Source organism: Bubalus bubalis, chromosome 14 (assembly GCF_019923935.1).
Source record: "Bubalus bubalis isolate 160015118507 breed Murrah chromosome 14, NDDB_SH_1, whole genome shotgun sequence".
NCBI classification, from domain to species: Eukaryota; Metazoa; Chordata; class Mammalia; order Artiodactyla; family Bovidae; genus Bubalus; species Bubalus bubalis.
Window position 1 is genome coordinate 63713918 of NC_059170.1, and position 14991 is coordinate 63728908.

Consider the following 14991-nt stretch of genomic DNA (forward strand, 5'->3'; position numbering starts at 1 on the left):
ATTGGAGAGGGAGAAGGTGGGAAGATTTGGGAGAATGGCATTGAAACATGTATAATATCATGTATGAAACAAGTTGCCAGTCCAGATTTGATACATGATACTGGATGCTTGGGGCTGGTGCACTGGGACGACCCAAAGGGATGGTATGGGGAGGGAGGAGGGAGGAGGGTTCAGGATGGGGAACACATGTATACCTGTGGCGGATCCTTTTCGATATTTGGCAAAACTAATACAATATTGTAATGTTTAAAAATAAAATAAAATTAAAAAAAAATAAATAAAATAAAATAAAAAACAGGAGTAAATCCTCCTCAGGTTGCTGGTCAAGTGAAACTGAGAAACCTGGATTATTTTTCATTAGACTTGAATCTCAGAACCTGGCTATATCATGGAGTATCCATCATTGTCAGAACGGCATGAGAGCAAAGAGTAGTTACTGGGTATGGCTCAAGTCAGCCATGTCTGCAGGGACTCTTGTGACCCAGTATATTGTTTTTGATTTACATTTCCTGTATTTCTTGTTTTAAAAATAAGGATCTTTCATCATCTTTTTTTTTTTTTCCAAATTTCCTTTATTCTTTCTTTCCTTCCTTCTTTCTTAAACCATACTTGGTATTCTCTCTTTTAGGTTCCCCCTCTACCATTAAGCACTGTATCCTGGAGATGCTTCCCAATCATTTCATCATGATCTTTATCATTCCTTTTATATTTGTTTGTACAGCTCCATATGCACATTGAACCCTACAGTCTATATTTTTATACTTTACATATGATACTTTAGCCTACCAGTCCCCTATGCTTTATGTTTAAGTGGTTTTAATATTTTACAGTTACAAATATTATGCTATGAATAACCTTGTACATATGTATTTCTTTGTTTGGTCTATTGAATTATATTAACTAAAAATATTGAGACAACTCAGAAAATGAGAAACTTGACATAAAACACATTTGAATTTCACGAGTATTATTTTTATGGTAAAGTACCTTTCACACACACTCTCACACACACTCATTAAGACTTCTCATGGTTTTCATGGCAGACTTCACAATATGGTGATTTTCTTCTTAACTTCATAAAAATGAGATAACTGCTGCTATTTTCATTTTATAAATTGTAAGCTAAACGTTTCACCATAGATCTTTATTTTTATTTAGTTGATAAATTCTTCTCTTTTTGTAGCTCAAGATGAAGTACCAGATGGAAATCATATGCTTGACCATCAAGAGTTAATGTCAGAATCAGAGATTCAAGTGAAGAAAGAAAGCTTTCACACAGGGGAAAGATTTACTAGTAAGTGCAAAAACTACAGAAAAATTTATATTGTTTAAAATTAAACTCATTAGATGTTTTTATTTTGGTTTATGAAAATGTATTTGTTGAGCATATATTCATATTGAAATATTTCACTTTGACTAAAATCAGATACCATGAGATACCTAGAGAGAAAAGCAGAAATACTGATACCATTTGATTGAAATTTTTGTCCTTAAGAGCATTTTGTGACCAGAAGATGAATGGCCCAACGCCCAGTAGCTGGTTAATACCTATATCTCCAAAGTAGTGTGCCATTCAGCCAGCTCCCAGTATTTATAACTACAGAAGCCCAATGGATGCCTCTATGCATGATAGGGCCCTTGTGCCATAGTCTCCATTAGCAAACAGATGTTTTGGAGATCTGTAAATCAAGCATCTGATGATGGTCAGGAGGCCTTTTGGAGGGCCTTTTGGGTACTCTCTTGGTTGTATCCTCTCTAGAATGAAGCAGCCTCTCTGGTAACCACATAGATTGGCTTCATCAAGGACTCTCTTTGGGCAAAGGAGAATGCAGGTGGTCAAAAGGGTTACACTATTTGCTGGGCCCAATTATTTGTCAGAGTTGAATCACCCAAGTTCAGAGGTCTTGTCTTCTGAAATGAGAATTCATGCCCCTTAGAGATCATGCCCAGGAATTTCACTATGGTATCAGGTAACTAAGCATGTGTACTGATGGTTCAGCCAGGAGCCACTGTAGATCCACACAATGTCTAGTCCTTGTTGGGTGGTGTCCTTTGTGGTGGGAGGGCTAGCTGAGTGAAAACTAATCCTCCCTGTAGGAGCAAGCCACTTAAAATTGGTGACCTCTTCTCTGTAGCTCAAATGGTAAAGAATCTGCCTATGAGTCAGGAGACCAGGGTTCGATCCCTGGGTTGGGAAGTTCCTCTGGAGAAGGGAATGGCAATCCACTCCAGTATTTTTGCCTGGAGAATTCCATGGACAGAGAAGCCTGGCAGGCTACAGTTCGTGGGGTCGCAAAGAGTCAGACATGACTGAGCAACTAACACAGTCCTACACACAGACACAGTCACTGCTAACAGATATGTGAGCAGTGTGGTGGCCACGTGCAGGACATGACAGCTCAGGTAGCTAGAGTTCTGAAACAGCATTGGTACAATTACTCATTTGCTTAATCCTGTAATGCTTCTCAAATGGTTTCAGAATAGCTCTGAATATACCATTACTAAAACAAATCAAGTTATAAAATGATTGCATGACTTGTTTGTTGTCCACCTCCCCCCAAATCACCCCACTTCCATGTCCAAGACAGGGTTTTTAGTAAATACTGGTTTGAGGAATTACTGCTTTTATTCTCCCTGCAGTAGTTTCAATTCTTTAAGTTTGCTTTTTCTTTCCATTCCATCATCTTATTTGTTTTGGCCTAATTTTTATTTTGAAATACATAGAGCATGAAACTACTTCCAAAAGTTAACAATATACAAAGCAGTATGCTTAGAGGCTTCTCAGTCTTCTCTCTTCTTGTAGGTATCTATGTGCATTGTTTTGTGATAGTTTTCCTATCTTTTCTCTATTTTTTGTCTCTCCTTTATTTTTTCTCATTTCTGTTTTATTACCCAGTGTTTGCATATTAGTTTTCCTCTTCCAGTTTTTTTACTTAATATTATTTCTAGAAATCCCTCCAAGTCATTATATAGAGTTCAGTTTCATTCAGAGTATAGTACTACATATAGCTGTTTGTAACCACAGTATTTACCATAATTTATATTATACCACAGTGTGTAATGCATACCTTAATTTAACTAATTCTCTCCCTTAATATATTTATGGTTTTGAATATTTTGCACTTCTAAATACTGAGTTGACCAGAAAATCTATTCAAGTCTTTCCATAACATCTTACATAAAGACCAGACTGAACTTTCTGGCAAACCCAATACATTGTACATGAATAACTGTGTACACATTCATTTGTATTTTTTATTCTATGAACATGTGTTGGCATAAGGTATAAATAACTTATGAAATCAAGAGACTTTTATATATATATATATATATATCTGTGTGTGTATTATTATGTAATGTCTAGAAATACTATTGAAACACCTTCTTTGAGGTATACCAATTAAAAATGTTCTCATAAAAACTGCAGTGAGGGATCACCTCACGCCGGTCAGAATGGCCATCATCAAAAAATATACAAACAATAAATGCTGAAGAGGGTGTGGAAAAAGGGAACCATCTCGCACTGTTGGTGGGAATGTAAATTCATACAGCCACTGTGGAGAAGAGTATCCTGCTGCTGCTGCTAAATCGCTTCAGTTGTGTCCGACTCTGTGCGACCCCATAGACGGCAGCCCACCAGGCTCCCCTGTCCCTGGATTCTCCAGGCAAGAACACTGGAGTGGGTTGCCGTTTCCTTCTCCAATGCATGAAAGTGAAAAGTGAAAGTGAAGTCGCTCAGTTGTGTCTGACTCTTCACGACCCCCATGGACTGCAGCCTACCAGGCTCCTCCATCCATGGAATTTTCCAGGCAAGAGTACTGGAGTGGGGTGCCATTGCCTTCTCCGGTGGAGAACAGTATAGAGGTTCCTTAAATAACTAGGAATAGAGCTACCATATTACCCAGCAATCCCATTACTGGGCAATTACCCTGAGGAAACCATAATTGAAAAAGACATATGTACCCTAATGTTCATTGCAACACCATTTGTAATAGCTTCTTGCCTGGAGAATCCCCACGGGCAGAGGAGCCAGACGGGCTACAGTCCATAGTGTCACAAAGAGTCAGATACAACACAACGACTAAGCACAGCATAGAACGTGGTAGCCACCTAGATGTCCATTGACACATGAATGGATAAAAACGGTTGTGGTACATGTATACAGTGGCCATAAAACCAGACATGGAACAGCGGACTGGTTCACAATTGGGAAAGGAATATATCGAGGCTGTATATTGTCATCCTGCTTATTTAACTTACATGCAGAGTGCATCATGCAAAATGCCAGGCTGGATGACTGAAAGCTGGAATCAAGATTGCTGGGAAAAGTATCAACAACCTCAGTTATGCAAATGATACCACTCTAATGACAGAAAGCAAAGAAGAACTAAAGAGCCTCTTGATGAAAGTGAAAGAGGAGAGTGAAAAAGCTGGCTTAAAACTCAGCATTCAAAACACTAAGATCATGGCATCCAGTCCTGTCACTTCAAGGCAAATAAATGGGGAAAAAGTGAAAACAGTGTCAGGTTCCATTTTCTTGGGCTCCAAAATCAATGCAGACAGTGACTGCAGCCACAAAATTAAAAGATGCTTGCTCCTTAAAAGAAAAGCTATGACAAACCTAGACAGTGTTTTAAAAAGCAGATATCACATTACCGCAAAGGTCCATATAGTCAAAGCTATGGTTTTTCCAGTAGTCATGTGCGCACAGATGTGAGAGTTGGGCCTGAGTTCACCAAGAAGGCTGAGCACCAAAGAACCGATGCTTTCAGATTGTGGTGCTCAAGACTCTTGAGACTCAGTTAGACAGCAAGGGAGATCAACCCAGTCAATCCTAAAGGAAATCAATCCTGAATATTCATTGGAATTACTGATGCTGAAGCTGAAGCTCCAGTACTTTGGCCACCTGATGGGAAGAGCTGACTCATTTGAAAAAACCCTGATGCTTAGAAAAATTGTAGGCAGGAGGAGGAGGCGACAACAGAGAATGAGATGGTTGGATGGCATCACTGACTCAATGGACATGAATTTGATCAAACTCTGGGAGATAGTGAACGACAGGGAAGCCTGAATGCTGCAGTCCGTGGGATTACAAAGAAATGGACACGACTTAACAACTGAACAACAAAAACATGGAGGGATATGCTTATGAGAAATCATTTTATAGATTAGAGGAACATCTGAAGAGTCAGTGACGAGATTTATGAGAGGCTTATGTTGGCCTTGTATTGATCAAGGAATTTGATAAAAATCCAAAAGTCAGCTAATTTGCCCCTAATAGCTATAATTATGGAGAAGGCAATGGCAACCCACTCTAGTACTTTTGCCTGGAAAATCCCATGGACGGAGGAGCCTGGTAGGCTGCGGTCCATGGGGGTCGCGAAGAGCCAGACACGACTGAGCGACTTCACTTTCACTTTTCACTTTCACGCATTGGAGAAGAAAATGGCAACCCACTCCAGGGTTCTTGCTTGGAGAATCCCAGGGACGGCGGAGCCTAGTGGGCTGCCGTCTGTGGGGTCGCACCGAGTCAGACACGACTGACGCAACTTAGCAGCAGCAGCAGTTATACTTAGTGTTACCAAAGAGTTTTATTTCCATCCTAAACATTGGGGCAAAATAGCTAGAAATTAAACAACAACTTTTAATTTTAATAGACAGACTGACCTTTGGTCAGCAGTACAATTGAATTGGTAGAATGGGTCTTTCAAGCCTGGTCCAGACTCATGGGTCAGCTGTCTGTTACTGTTATTTTCTTCTCCTAGCTTAGTGATGCTTGGCTTAGTTGAAGGCAGGTGCTAGGAACAGGGGTCAAAGTCCACTCAGGTGGAAGGCCTTTTCAAAATGAGAGATGTGAATCTATGAATTAATGTCTTTCAGTTTGGCTTCATATAGATTAGTTACTAATACTTGATAAGATTTTTTTCATTGTGTCTGTAAATAATCTTTTATTTGATGTCCTTTGTAATAAAATCTCTAGATTGTAATTCATTATCCTTTACATGGGCACTCAATATAAAAGTACTTAGTAGTTTTTTTAAGTGTCTCAGTAAAACCCTGTCCATAATGTCATATATTTCCTTTGAACCATCATGGGTGTAAATTTCCAAAATTATTTTTCCCATTAAATCATTTTCTTAAAAGCCTAGTGTGTTAAAGAATGTACATATTGGAGTAATGGCAGTTAGGCTTCATTAGATAGTGTTTGTTTTGTTCGATCTAAACTGTATTTGTGTAGCTGGGTCAAAATTCCCTAGTTCTGTTGTTGTTATCTGTTTATCTTCTTTAGTGGTTATCTCTTGAGCCTGTATAAAGAAATCTTTTATTTGGTTATCAAGGTTAATGGAGAGAAGTGGACATTTTCAAGACTGGACAGGATTAATATTTAAAACTGCCTGTTTTGTTGCAGCATCAGCAAGCTTATTTCTTTTAGCTTCTGTAGTGTCAGATTTCGAATGAGTGCCCTATTGTTTCAATAATTGCTAACTGTTTTGGCACCTATATTACAAAAGATTTTTAAAGTTCTCCTGAGGAGGTTAAAAAGCTCATTGTTTTAATAGCATTCCAAAATTATGTGCCATTTCAAAAGTATAGTGACTGTCACATAAATATTTGTTATCCTGATCTTTAGCTTGTTTACAAGCTAGAGTTAAGAGTTTTAATTTGGCTTGTTATGTTGCCTTTGTTTCTGATAAATAAAAGTTTTTAATTATGTCCGTTGTGGACATTATTGCATATCCAGTTCAGTAAGGTCCCTGTTCATCCTTTAAGTAGGACCCATCTGTAAATTAAATTATATCAGCCTTATCAATAAGGAGTTTACCTTATCAATAAGCATCTCAAAGATGGAGAAGCTCCATACAGTCAGCAAAAACAAGACCGGGAGCTGACTGTGGCCAGGATCATGAACTCCTTATTGTCAAATTAAGACTTAAATTTAAGAAAGTGGGGAAAACCACTAGACCATTAAGGTATGACCTAAATCAAATCCCTTATGACTATACAGTGGAAGTGAGAAGTAGATTTAAGGGACTAGATCTGATAGAGTGCCTGATGAACTATGGATGGAGGTTTGTGACATTGTACAGGAGACAGGGATCAAGACCATCCCCAAGAAAAAGAAATGCAAAAAAGCAAAATGGCTGTCTGAAAAGGCCTTACAAATAGCTGTGAAAAGAAGAGAGGCAAAAAGCACAGGAGAAAAGGAAAGATATACCCATTTGAATGCAGAGTTCCAAAGAATAGCAAGGAGAGATAAGAAAGCCTTCCTCAGCGATCAATGCAAAGAAATAAAGGAGAACACCAGAATGGGAAAGACTAGAGATCTCTTCAAGAAAATCAGAGATACCAAGGGAACATTTCATGCAAAGATGGGCTCGATAAAGGACAGAAATGGTATGGACATAACAGAAGCAGAAGATATTAAGAAGTGGCAAGAATACACAGAAGAACTGTACAAAAAAGATCTTCACGACCCAGATAATTACAAAGGTGTGATTACTCACACTCACCTAGAGCCGGATATCCTGGAATGTGAAGTCAGGTGAGCCTTAGGAAGCATCACTACGAACAAAGCTAGTGGAGGTGATGGAATTCCAGTTGAGCTATTTCAAATCCTGAAAGATGATGCTGTGAAAGTGCTGCACTCAATATGCCAGCAAATTTGGAAAACTCAGCAGTGGCCACAGGACTGGAAAAGGTCAGTTTTCATCCCAATCCCAAAGAAAGGCAATGCCAAAGAATGCTCAAACTACCACACAATTGCACTTTGTTTGAATTTGCTTTCTGTCTAACATAATTTCTATAGTCTAAAATAAATACAAAATAAATAGCATGTCATTTCCAAAAAAGAATAAAGTGAGAAATGCACATTAAAATGATATATAATGTAGCCACATTTATTTAAGAATGTATTCCAGTATCAAATGGCAAAGTTCAACTTAAAACTTCAATTATTTTTGCACCAAACTAGTATTAACAGAAAATATTAAGAAAACTCAGAAAAAGAGCAACTAGTGTTTGAAATCTAGGAATATTAATAACAATAAAATGCTTTCCACACACTCTCTTTTAGACTTTTCTCATAGTTTTCATAACAGATCACACATTATAGTTATCTAATGATAACTGCATAAACTGGGAGAAACTGCCATAGTTCACATGTATAAATTTGCCATGTAGGGATTTCCCAGTAGATTTTTTTTTATCTAGTGGGCTGAATTCTTTATGTAGCTCAGGGTGAAGTACCAGATGGAAATGGCATGCCTGTACATCAAGGCTCAGTGTCAAAATCAGAGACTCAAGTGAAGAAACCAAGCTTTCACCAAGGGGAAAGGCTTAGTAGTAAGTGCAAAAGCTGCAAAAAGCTTTATATTGCTTTAATTAAACTCATTAGAAGATGTTTTTATTTTGGTTCATATTATATATTTTGAGCATAAATTTTATAGAAATTCTATACTTTCACTAAGGTATGAGTACCATGAGATAATTAGAGGAAAAAAAGCAAGTATATTGACGCCTTTGTTGGAATTTCTGTCCTTAATACTATTTTGTGACTAGAAGATGGATGCCTCAAGGACAAGAGCAGGTGAATAACTGTCTCTCCAGAGCTGTGAGCCTTTCAGCCAACTCCAGGTGGCTATGGGAACAGAAGCCCAGTGGATTTCTAAACGTGTGGCAGGGGTCTTTTGCCATAAATTCCAGCGGAAAGGGATGTTTCTGATATAAGAGGCATGTTGGAGGGCTTTTAGGGTACCCTCTTTGATGTATCCTCACTGAAATGAAACAGCCTTTTTGGTAACATCATTGATCAGTTTCATCAAAGACTGCTCCTAGGTAACTTCTAGTGCAAGTGGTTGCAGAGTCCCACTAACTGCTGGGCTTCTTTTCATTTGTTGGAACTGAATAGCCCAAGGTTATGGTGTGCCTCTTGGAGATCACACTCGGGAGTTTCAATAGGGTACCAGGTACATAAGTGTGTGTACTAATGGCCCAGCCAAGAGCCACTGGTGGGTCCACAGGGCATCTAGTGCTTGTTGTGTGTGTCCTTGTCTGGGTCCGCTTGAGTGAAAACTATTCCTCTCTGTAAGAGCAAGGCCACTTAGAAATCATGACCTGTGCACTGATTACAGATACTGGAGCTGTTTGGTGGCCATGTGCAGGACAGTAGTAAGATATCGCAAGTCCTTCTATATAAGCTTAAACTGACTGGGATCACTTGTATGCAGATGAATGCATACAAAGTACATACAAAGTATATTGGATTTATCAGGTTTGGGACTTCGAGTACCTTTACTTTGGAGAATCACCTGTATGTCAGTTAAGTGGCAGGGTACCATCAAGGCTCAGGGCTGTACTATAGCATTGATCTACCAGAATCGGTGAGTAACATGTGTGTGAGGCTGTGTGCAATGATCAAGTTGTTATTCCAATGAGAAAAGTCTTATAGGGACATTTCTATTCATTAAGCTTAGCAATGAGAACAGTTACATCTTTTCTTCCCATGAATTTGTTGGATAAGACACAGGAGACACTGTTTAGTCTGGAGGTTCTCAGTCTTATCTGTGCCCCGAAAACTGCCCCTAAATGCAGCAGGTCCCATCAGGGCTTAGGCTGAATGTAAGTGCAGGTTCACTCATATAAGAACTACATCTGTGTCAACAAACATTCAGTAGTGGAAGCCATGCAAATGGAGTTCTGTGGTTGCCTGACAGGATACACTCAAGGTAGGCTTTGACCTAGGGTGTCCTTAGTGATGGCCTCCAATGAACAACCAGAGAGAGTTGTCTTTTTCCCTCAGTATCTGGTGTTGGAGGTCATGGTCACCTCTGCACTAGTCACCAAATGACTCTAGAAATACAATACAACATCCCTGCTCCCTACTTTGAGTTCTGACTTTGGCACACATGCTCAGATAACCACTGATGATGTTGGAATATTGACCTAATCCCTAATGTTGCTTATGATTTAAAGCTGGGAAGTTTGAATAAAAATAATGGAGGCTTCTCTGACTCACGTCAGTGTCACTTGGAGCAGAGGGAGGAGCATTTGTGTCAATATTAGTTACAGGTGCCATCGCAATTTGGACTTAAGTGAGGAAGTGTGCTGGGACCCATTGACCACTCCTTGACTAGGAGCTCTTTGGTAAAATGCCTGTTAATATTCTCCTTCAGGCCCCACTGGTTAGGAACTAGACCTAGAGATTTCTTTGGGAAAATCTTTAACTAGATCATCTAGGGGTGGGTGTCCATTAGCATTTTTAGGTCTGTTCAGTGGTCAATTAGTACTGTTTTGTTGGTAGCTACTTTTCCCATGTCTTGAAATTTGTCAGTCATTGTGCTGTGAACCAACAGACATCACCTTATAAGTAAGTTTAACTGAGCTCAAAAACCAGTGAAGTTGGCCTGAAGGAAAGTAAATAGAAATATGAGTCTTATCAGAAATATTTTTAATGTCCTCACTCCACCTGTGACTTTAGAGACCACCAGTGTGGCTCATGGAGCCTTTAATAACCTCTGCAAATGATGATCCAAGTGTGTTTTTCAAGGCAAGGGGAATTCCAGTGTAAGGGCTCTTCTGTTGGAGCCAAACATGCACTCAGCCAAGGAGGGGAAAAGGTCCTAGGTGCTCACATCTCTGATCCCTCTTTTCCTCTACCTCATTGGGCAATAAGGGACTGGCACATCATACAGTGCATTCTACAGTGACAGGCCCTACAGTGTACCGTCTCCCTCACCTAGTTTAATAAAATGACTTCCTTTTCATGCAGGCAGACTACCTTACTCACTGATGTTTCTCTAAGTTGCTAGGCAGAGCAATCCTCAGGACCTTGTATGTTTTTAATTAAAGTATGAATCTCAATAACTCACTGCCCATAGACTGTTAGTTCCAGGACATGCTAAAGCTGACAGTGGTTCCAGGGTGCAATTCAGCACGCAGGGCCTCCAAAGTCTCTGGACCCATTAGTAGCTGTCAAGTTGCTTCTCTAATTTTCTCAAAGCCTATGTGTCATTGAGCATCTTGGTAGGTGAATCAGAGGCTAAGGGAATAGACAGTTGTTCTACTTCAGAACTGAAAAGCTTATGCAAATAATCCAGGCACAGATGATGGATTAAGATGAGGCATACAGTGGAAGATTACTCAGTCATGAAAAGTGTGAAATACTGCTATTTGCAGCAACATGTGCAGACCCAGAGAGTATTATATAGAGAGACAAGTCAACAGAGACAGGCAAATACTGTATGATACCACTTATATTTAGATTCTAAAAAATAAATGTGTATACAAAATAGGAACAGACTCACATATATAGAACACAAACTTGTGGTTATCAGAAGGGAGATGAAGGATGGGAAGCAGCATCAGGGATTTAGGATGAACAGATACAAACTACTGTGTATAAAATAGGTAAGCAACAACAATGTACTATATAGCACAGGGAATTATATTCATTATCTTGTAATAACCTATAATGAATTATAGTCTGCAAAAATAGTGAATCACTATGCTGTACACCTGAAACTAACACAATATTTTAAGTCAACTTCAATTTGATGAAAACTTTGGAAATAACACAGTAGCACTCTCCACATCCCTGTGGCATCAACTTTAGTAGAGTCATTTCCCTGCTGGCAGAGTGCCTTGTGGGTCTCTGGTAGCTCCCTCGCCACCATGTCCTGCATGCTGGTTGGTACTTCCCAAAGTGTTCCCTCCACACAAGCACTGGGCTTCATTGACCACACTGCTCCTTGTGCTAACTTGGTAATGAGAGAAAAGAAATGCCAGTTTCTGAATAGGTCTATTAACATAGCAACTGAACTCAAGGTTACAATGAACCATTCATTATTCACTTACCCTCAGGGTGTAGGCTGTAGATCAGACAGGGAAGATCACCAGCTCCACTGTGTTCCCTTTCACACCATGGAAGAGCCCCTGCCAAGGGGCAGACCACATCAGTGCAGACTGAGGTGAGGGGTGGCCTCCCAGCTGAAGGAACCCCAAACAAAAGGCTCCTGCCATTTTATGGATCCCAGGGCCCCAGTAGCTAGAGTTCTAAAGAGCATCAGCATGATTACTCATTTGCTCCATCCTGTAATGCTTCACACATGGTTTCAGAATAACTTTGCACATACTGTTAGGACAATAGCCAAGTTTGAAAATGATCTCATGACTTGACTGTCATTGACTTTCCCCTACCCACCCCACTTCCATATCCAACAGTGAGGGTTTATATTAAATACCATACCAATGAATTACTGCTTTTATTTTGCTTTCAGCAGATTCATATCTTTTACTTTTTCTTTCTACTCCATCTTCTTACCCTTATGGCTTAATTATACTTTGAAATATATAGGGCATGAATCTACTTCCAAAAGTTAAAAAATGTACAAAGAGATATTTTTACAGGCTTATCCTTCTTTTTTCAATCTTCCCTCTCATCTTGTACCCAACCAAGTACATTGATTTATGATACTTTTCCTGGGTTTGACCTATTTATTTATCTTTCCTTGTTTTTTCTCATTTCTTTTTCTTCCTTACCCAAAGTTTACATGCTAGATTTTCCCTTTTTAGTTTTTTTTTTTTTAACTTAACTTTATTCCTAGAAATCCCTATAAGTCAGTATATAGAGATTAATTTCATTCAGATTATAGGTCTAGGTACAGCTGTTTGTCCCACAGTGTTTACCATAATTTATATTATAAATCAGTGGGTAATATATACCTTAGTTTATTTAACTGAATTTTTATCCTTAGAATTTATATGGTTTAGGATATTTTACATTTACATACTTGTTGTAATGAGGAACCATGGACATATTCATTTGTATTTTTAGTTAAATAAGCCTGTACTGGCCTATAGTATAAATAACCTAGGAAAACTTGAGACCATATATATGTGTGTGTGTGTGTGTGTGTGTGTGTGCGTATCTAAACACACACACACATATATAAAATGTCCAGAAATATTATTGAAACAGCTTCCTTATGGTATATCAGTTAAAAATGTTCTCATAATGTTTATTTCACATCTGACATTATGGTTCAGTTCAGTTCAGTCACTCAGTCATGTCCGACTCTTTGCGACCCCATGAATCACAGCACGCCAGGCCTCCCTGTCCATCACCAACTCCCGAGTTCACCCAAACTCATGTGCGTCGAGTCAGTGATGCCATCCAGCCATCTCATCCTCTGTTGTCCCCTTCTCCTCCTGCCCCAATCCCTCCCAGCATCAGGGTCTTTTCCAATGAGTCAACTCTTCACATGAGGTGGCCCAAGTATTGGAGTTTCAGCCTCAGCATCAGTCCTTCCAATGAAAACCCAGGACTGGTCTCCTTTAGAATGGACTGGTTGGATCTCCTTGCAGTCCAAGGGACTCGCAAGAGACTTCTCTAGCACCACAGTTCAAAAGCATCAATTCTTTGGTGCTCAGCCTTCTTCACAGTCCAACTCGCACATCCATACATGACCACAGGAAAAACCATAGCCTTGACTAGACGGACCTTTGTTGGCAAAGTAATATCTCTGCTTTTTAATAAGCTATCTAGGTTGGTCATAACTTTCCTTCCAAGGAGTAAGCATCTTTTAATTTCATGGCTGCAATCTGCAGTGATTTTGGAGCACAAAAAAATAAAGTCTGACACTGTTTCCCCATCTATTTCCCATGAAGGGATGGGACCCATTTTGGTAATTTACTTATAAAAACTTTGTCAAAATATGAGAAAATATGCTGTATATTGTTACAGATTTGAAATCTAGAGAATTATTAGTAGATCTGTTTTTCTATAAAGGAACTCAGTATATTTCTTTTATGTAGTTTATGATGATGCTCCAGACAAAACTCCTGTGCTTCAGCATCAAGAATCAGTGCCAAAACTTCCAATACAGGAACAGAAAACTTCCAAAGGAGAACACATCAGTAAGTGTAACAATTACTATTATTGCTATTTTAGTCCCTAAGTCATATCTGGCTTTTTTGTGAACCCATGGACTATAGCCCACCAGGCTCCTCTGTCCATGGGATTTCCCAGGCAAGAATACTGGAGTGGGTTGCCATTTTCTTCTCCAGGGGATCTTCCCAACCCAGTGATTGAATCTGTGTCTCCTGCATTGGCAAATGGATTCTTTACTGCTGAGCCACCTGGGAAGCCCATAAAATTATAGATGCCTTTAAATTAAAAAAAAAAAAGTCTCATCTTATCTTTTTTCTTTAGTTCAGGAATATATGTTTGAACGTTTAATTTATAGTAATTTTACACTTTGATCTAACTCTGAATAGTATAAAACAACTACAGAGGAAGAACCATTTAGCATTTGGTTGGAATTTCTTCTGAATAGACTATTTCATGGAGAGACTTCTGCATTCAGTGTTCACCAAGGCCCAAAACTTGTATGCAGTCTTTGAAAGGGTGTCTGCTTTCAGCCAGCAAATACAAGATTAGGGATCTGAGAGCCAGGTGGGCACCTCTGATGTGTGGCCATGTTCTTTTGCCACAGACTCTAATAGGCATCAGAAAGGTTACTGAGACCTGTAACTTAAAAGGCTGTGGATTTGATGAAAGGAAAAGTGTTGCCTGTGTAGGCATTTGCAGGGCCTCCAGGGCATTCTGTTGTCAGGCCCCACTCAGCATGCAGGTCTTTTTGGTAACGTGGTTGCTGGGTGCTGTCATTAAGGTGACCCTGTAGGGGGATGTGTGAGTACCAGTGTCTGCTACCATATGTGAATCCCACCAGTCATTGGGCATCCTTTGTATTGTTGGGACTGAGAGTCTGAGCATGACTAAAACTTGGCAATTGTTGCCTCCTGAGAGAGACCTACTCTCCCTTCCCAGTTTATTCCCAGGAATTTCCCATGAGTCACAGGTCCTTGTCCCATGTCCATGATAATGTCCTAGACATAGTGCCACATGTGGGTCAAAATGGCATCCAGTTCTGGTTGGGTAGTACCCTTGCCTGTACCATGCAGGAGACATTGATTATATGTGGAGGTTGGTGC

The 14991-nt window shown here is 39.5% G+C and overlaps 1 protein-coding gene across 2 annotated transcripts in view; it reads left to right on the forward strand.

The window, feature by feature from the left end:
* Positions 1-14991, forward strand: part of CCDC7 (coiled-coil domain containing 7) — a 263556-nt gene that overhangs the window by 130326 nt on the left and 118239 nt on the right. For both annotated transcript variants that reach the window (XM_044928180.2, XM_044928181.2), the window contains 2 exons: positions 1184-1294; positions 13813-13914. In XM_044928180.2, coding sequence (XP_044784115.2) covers positions 1184-1294; positions 13813-13914 — 213 coding nt within the window. The remainder of the gene's footprint in view (positions 1-1183; positions 1295-13812; positions 13915-14991) is intronic.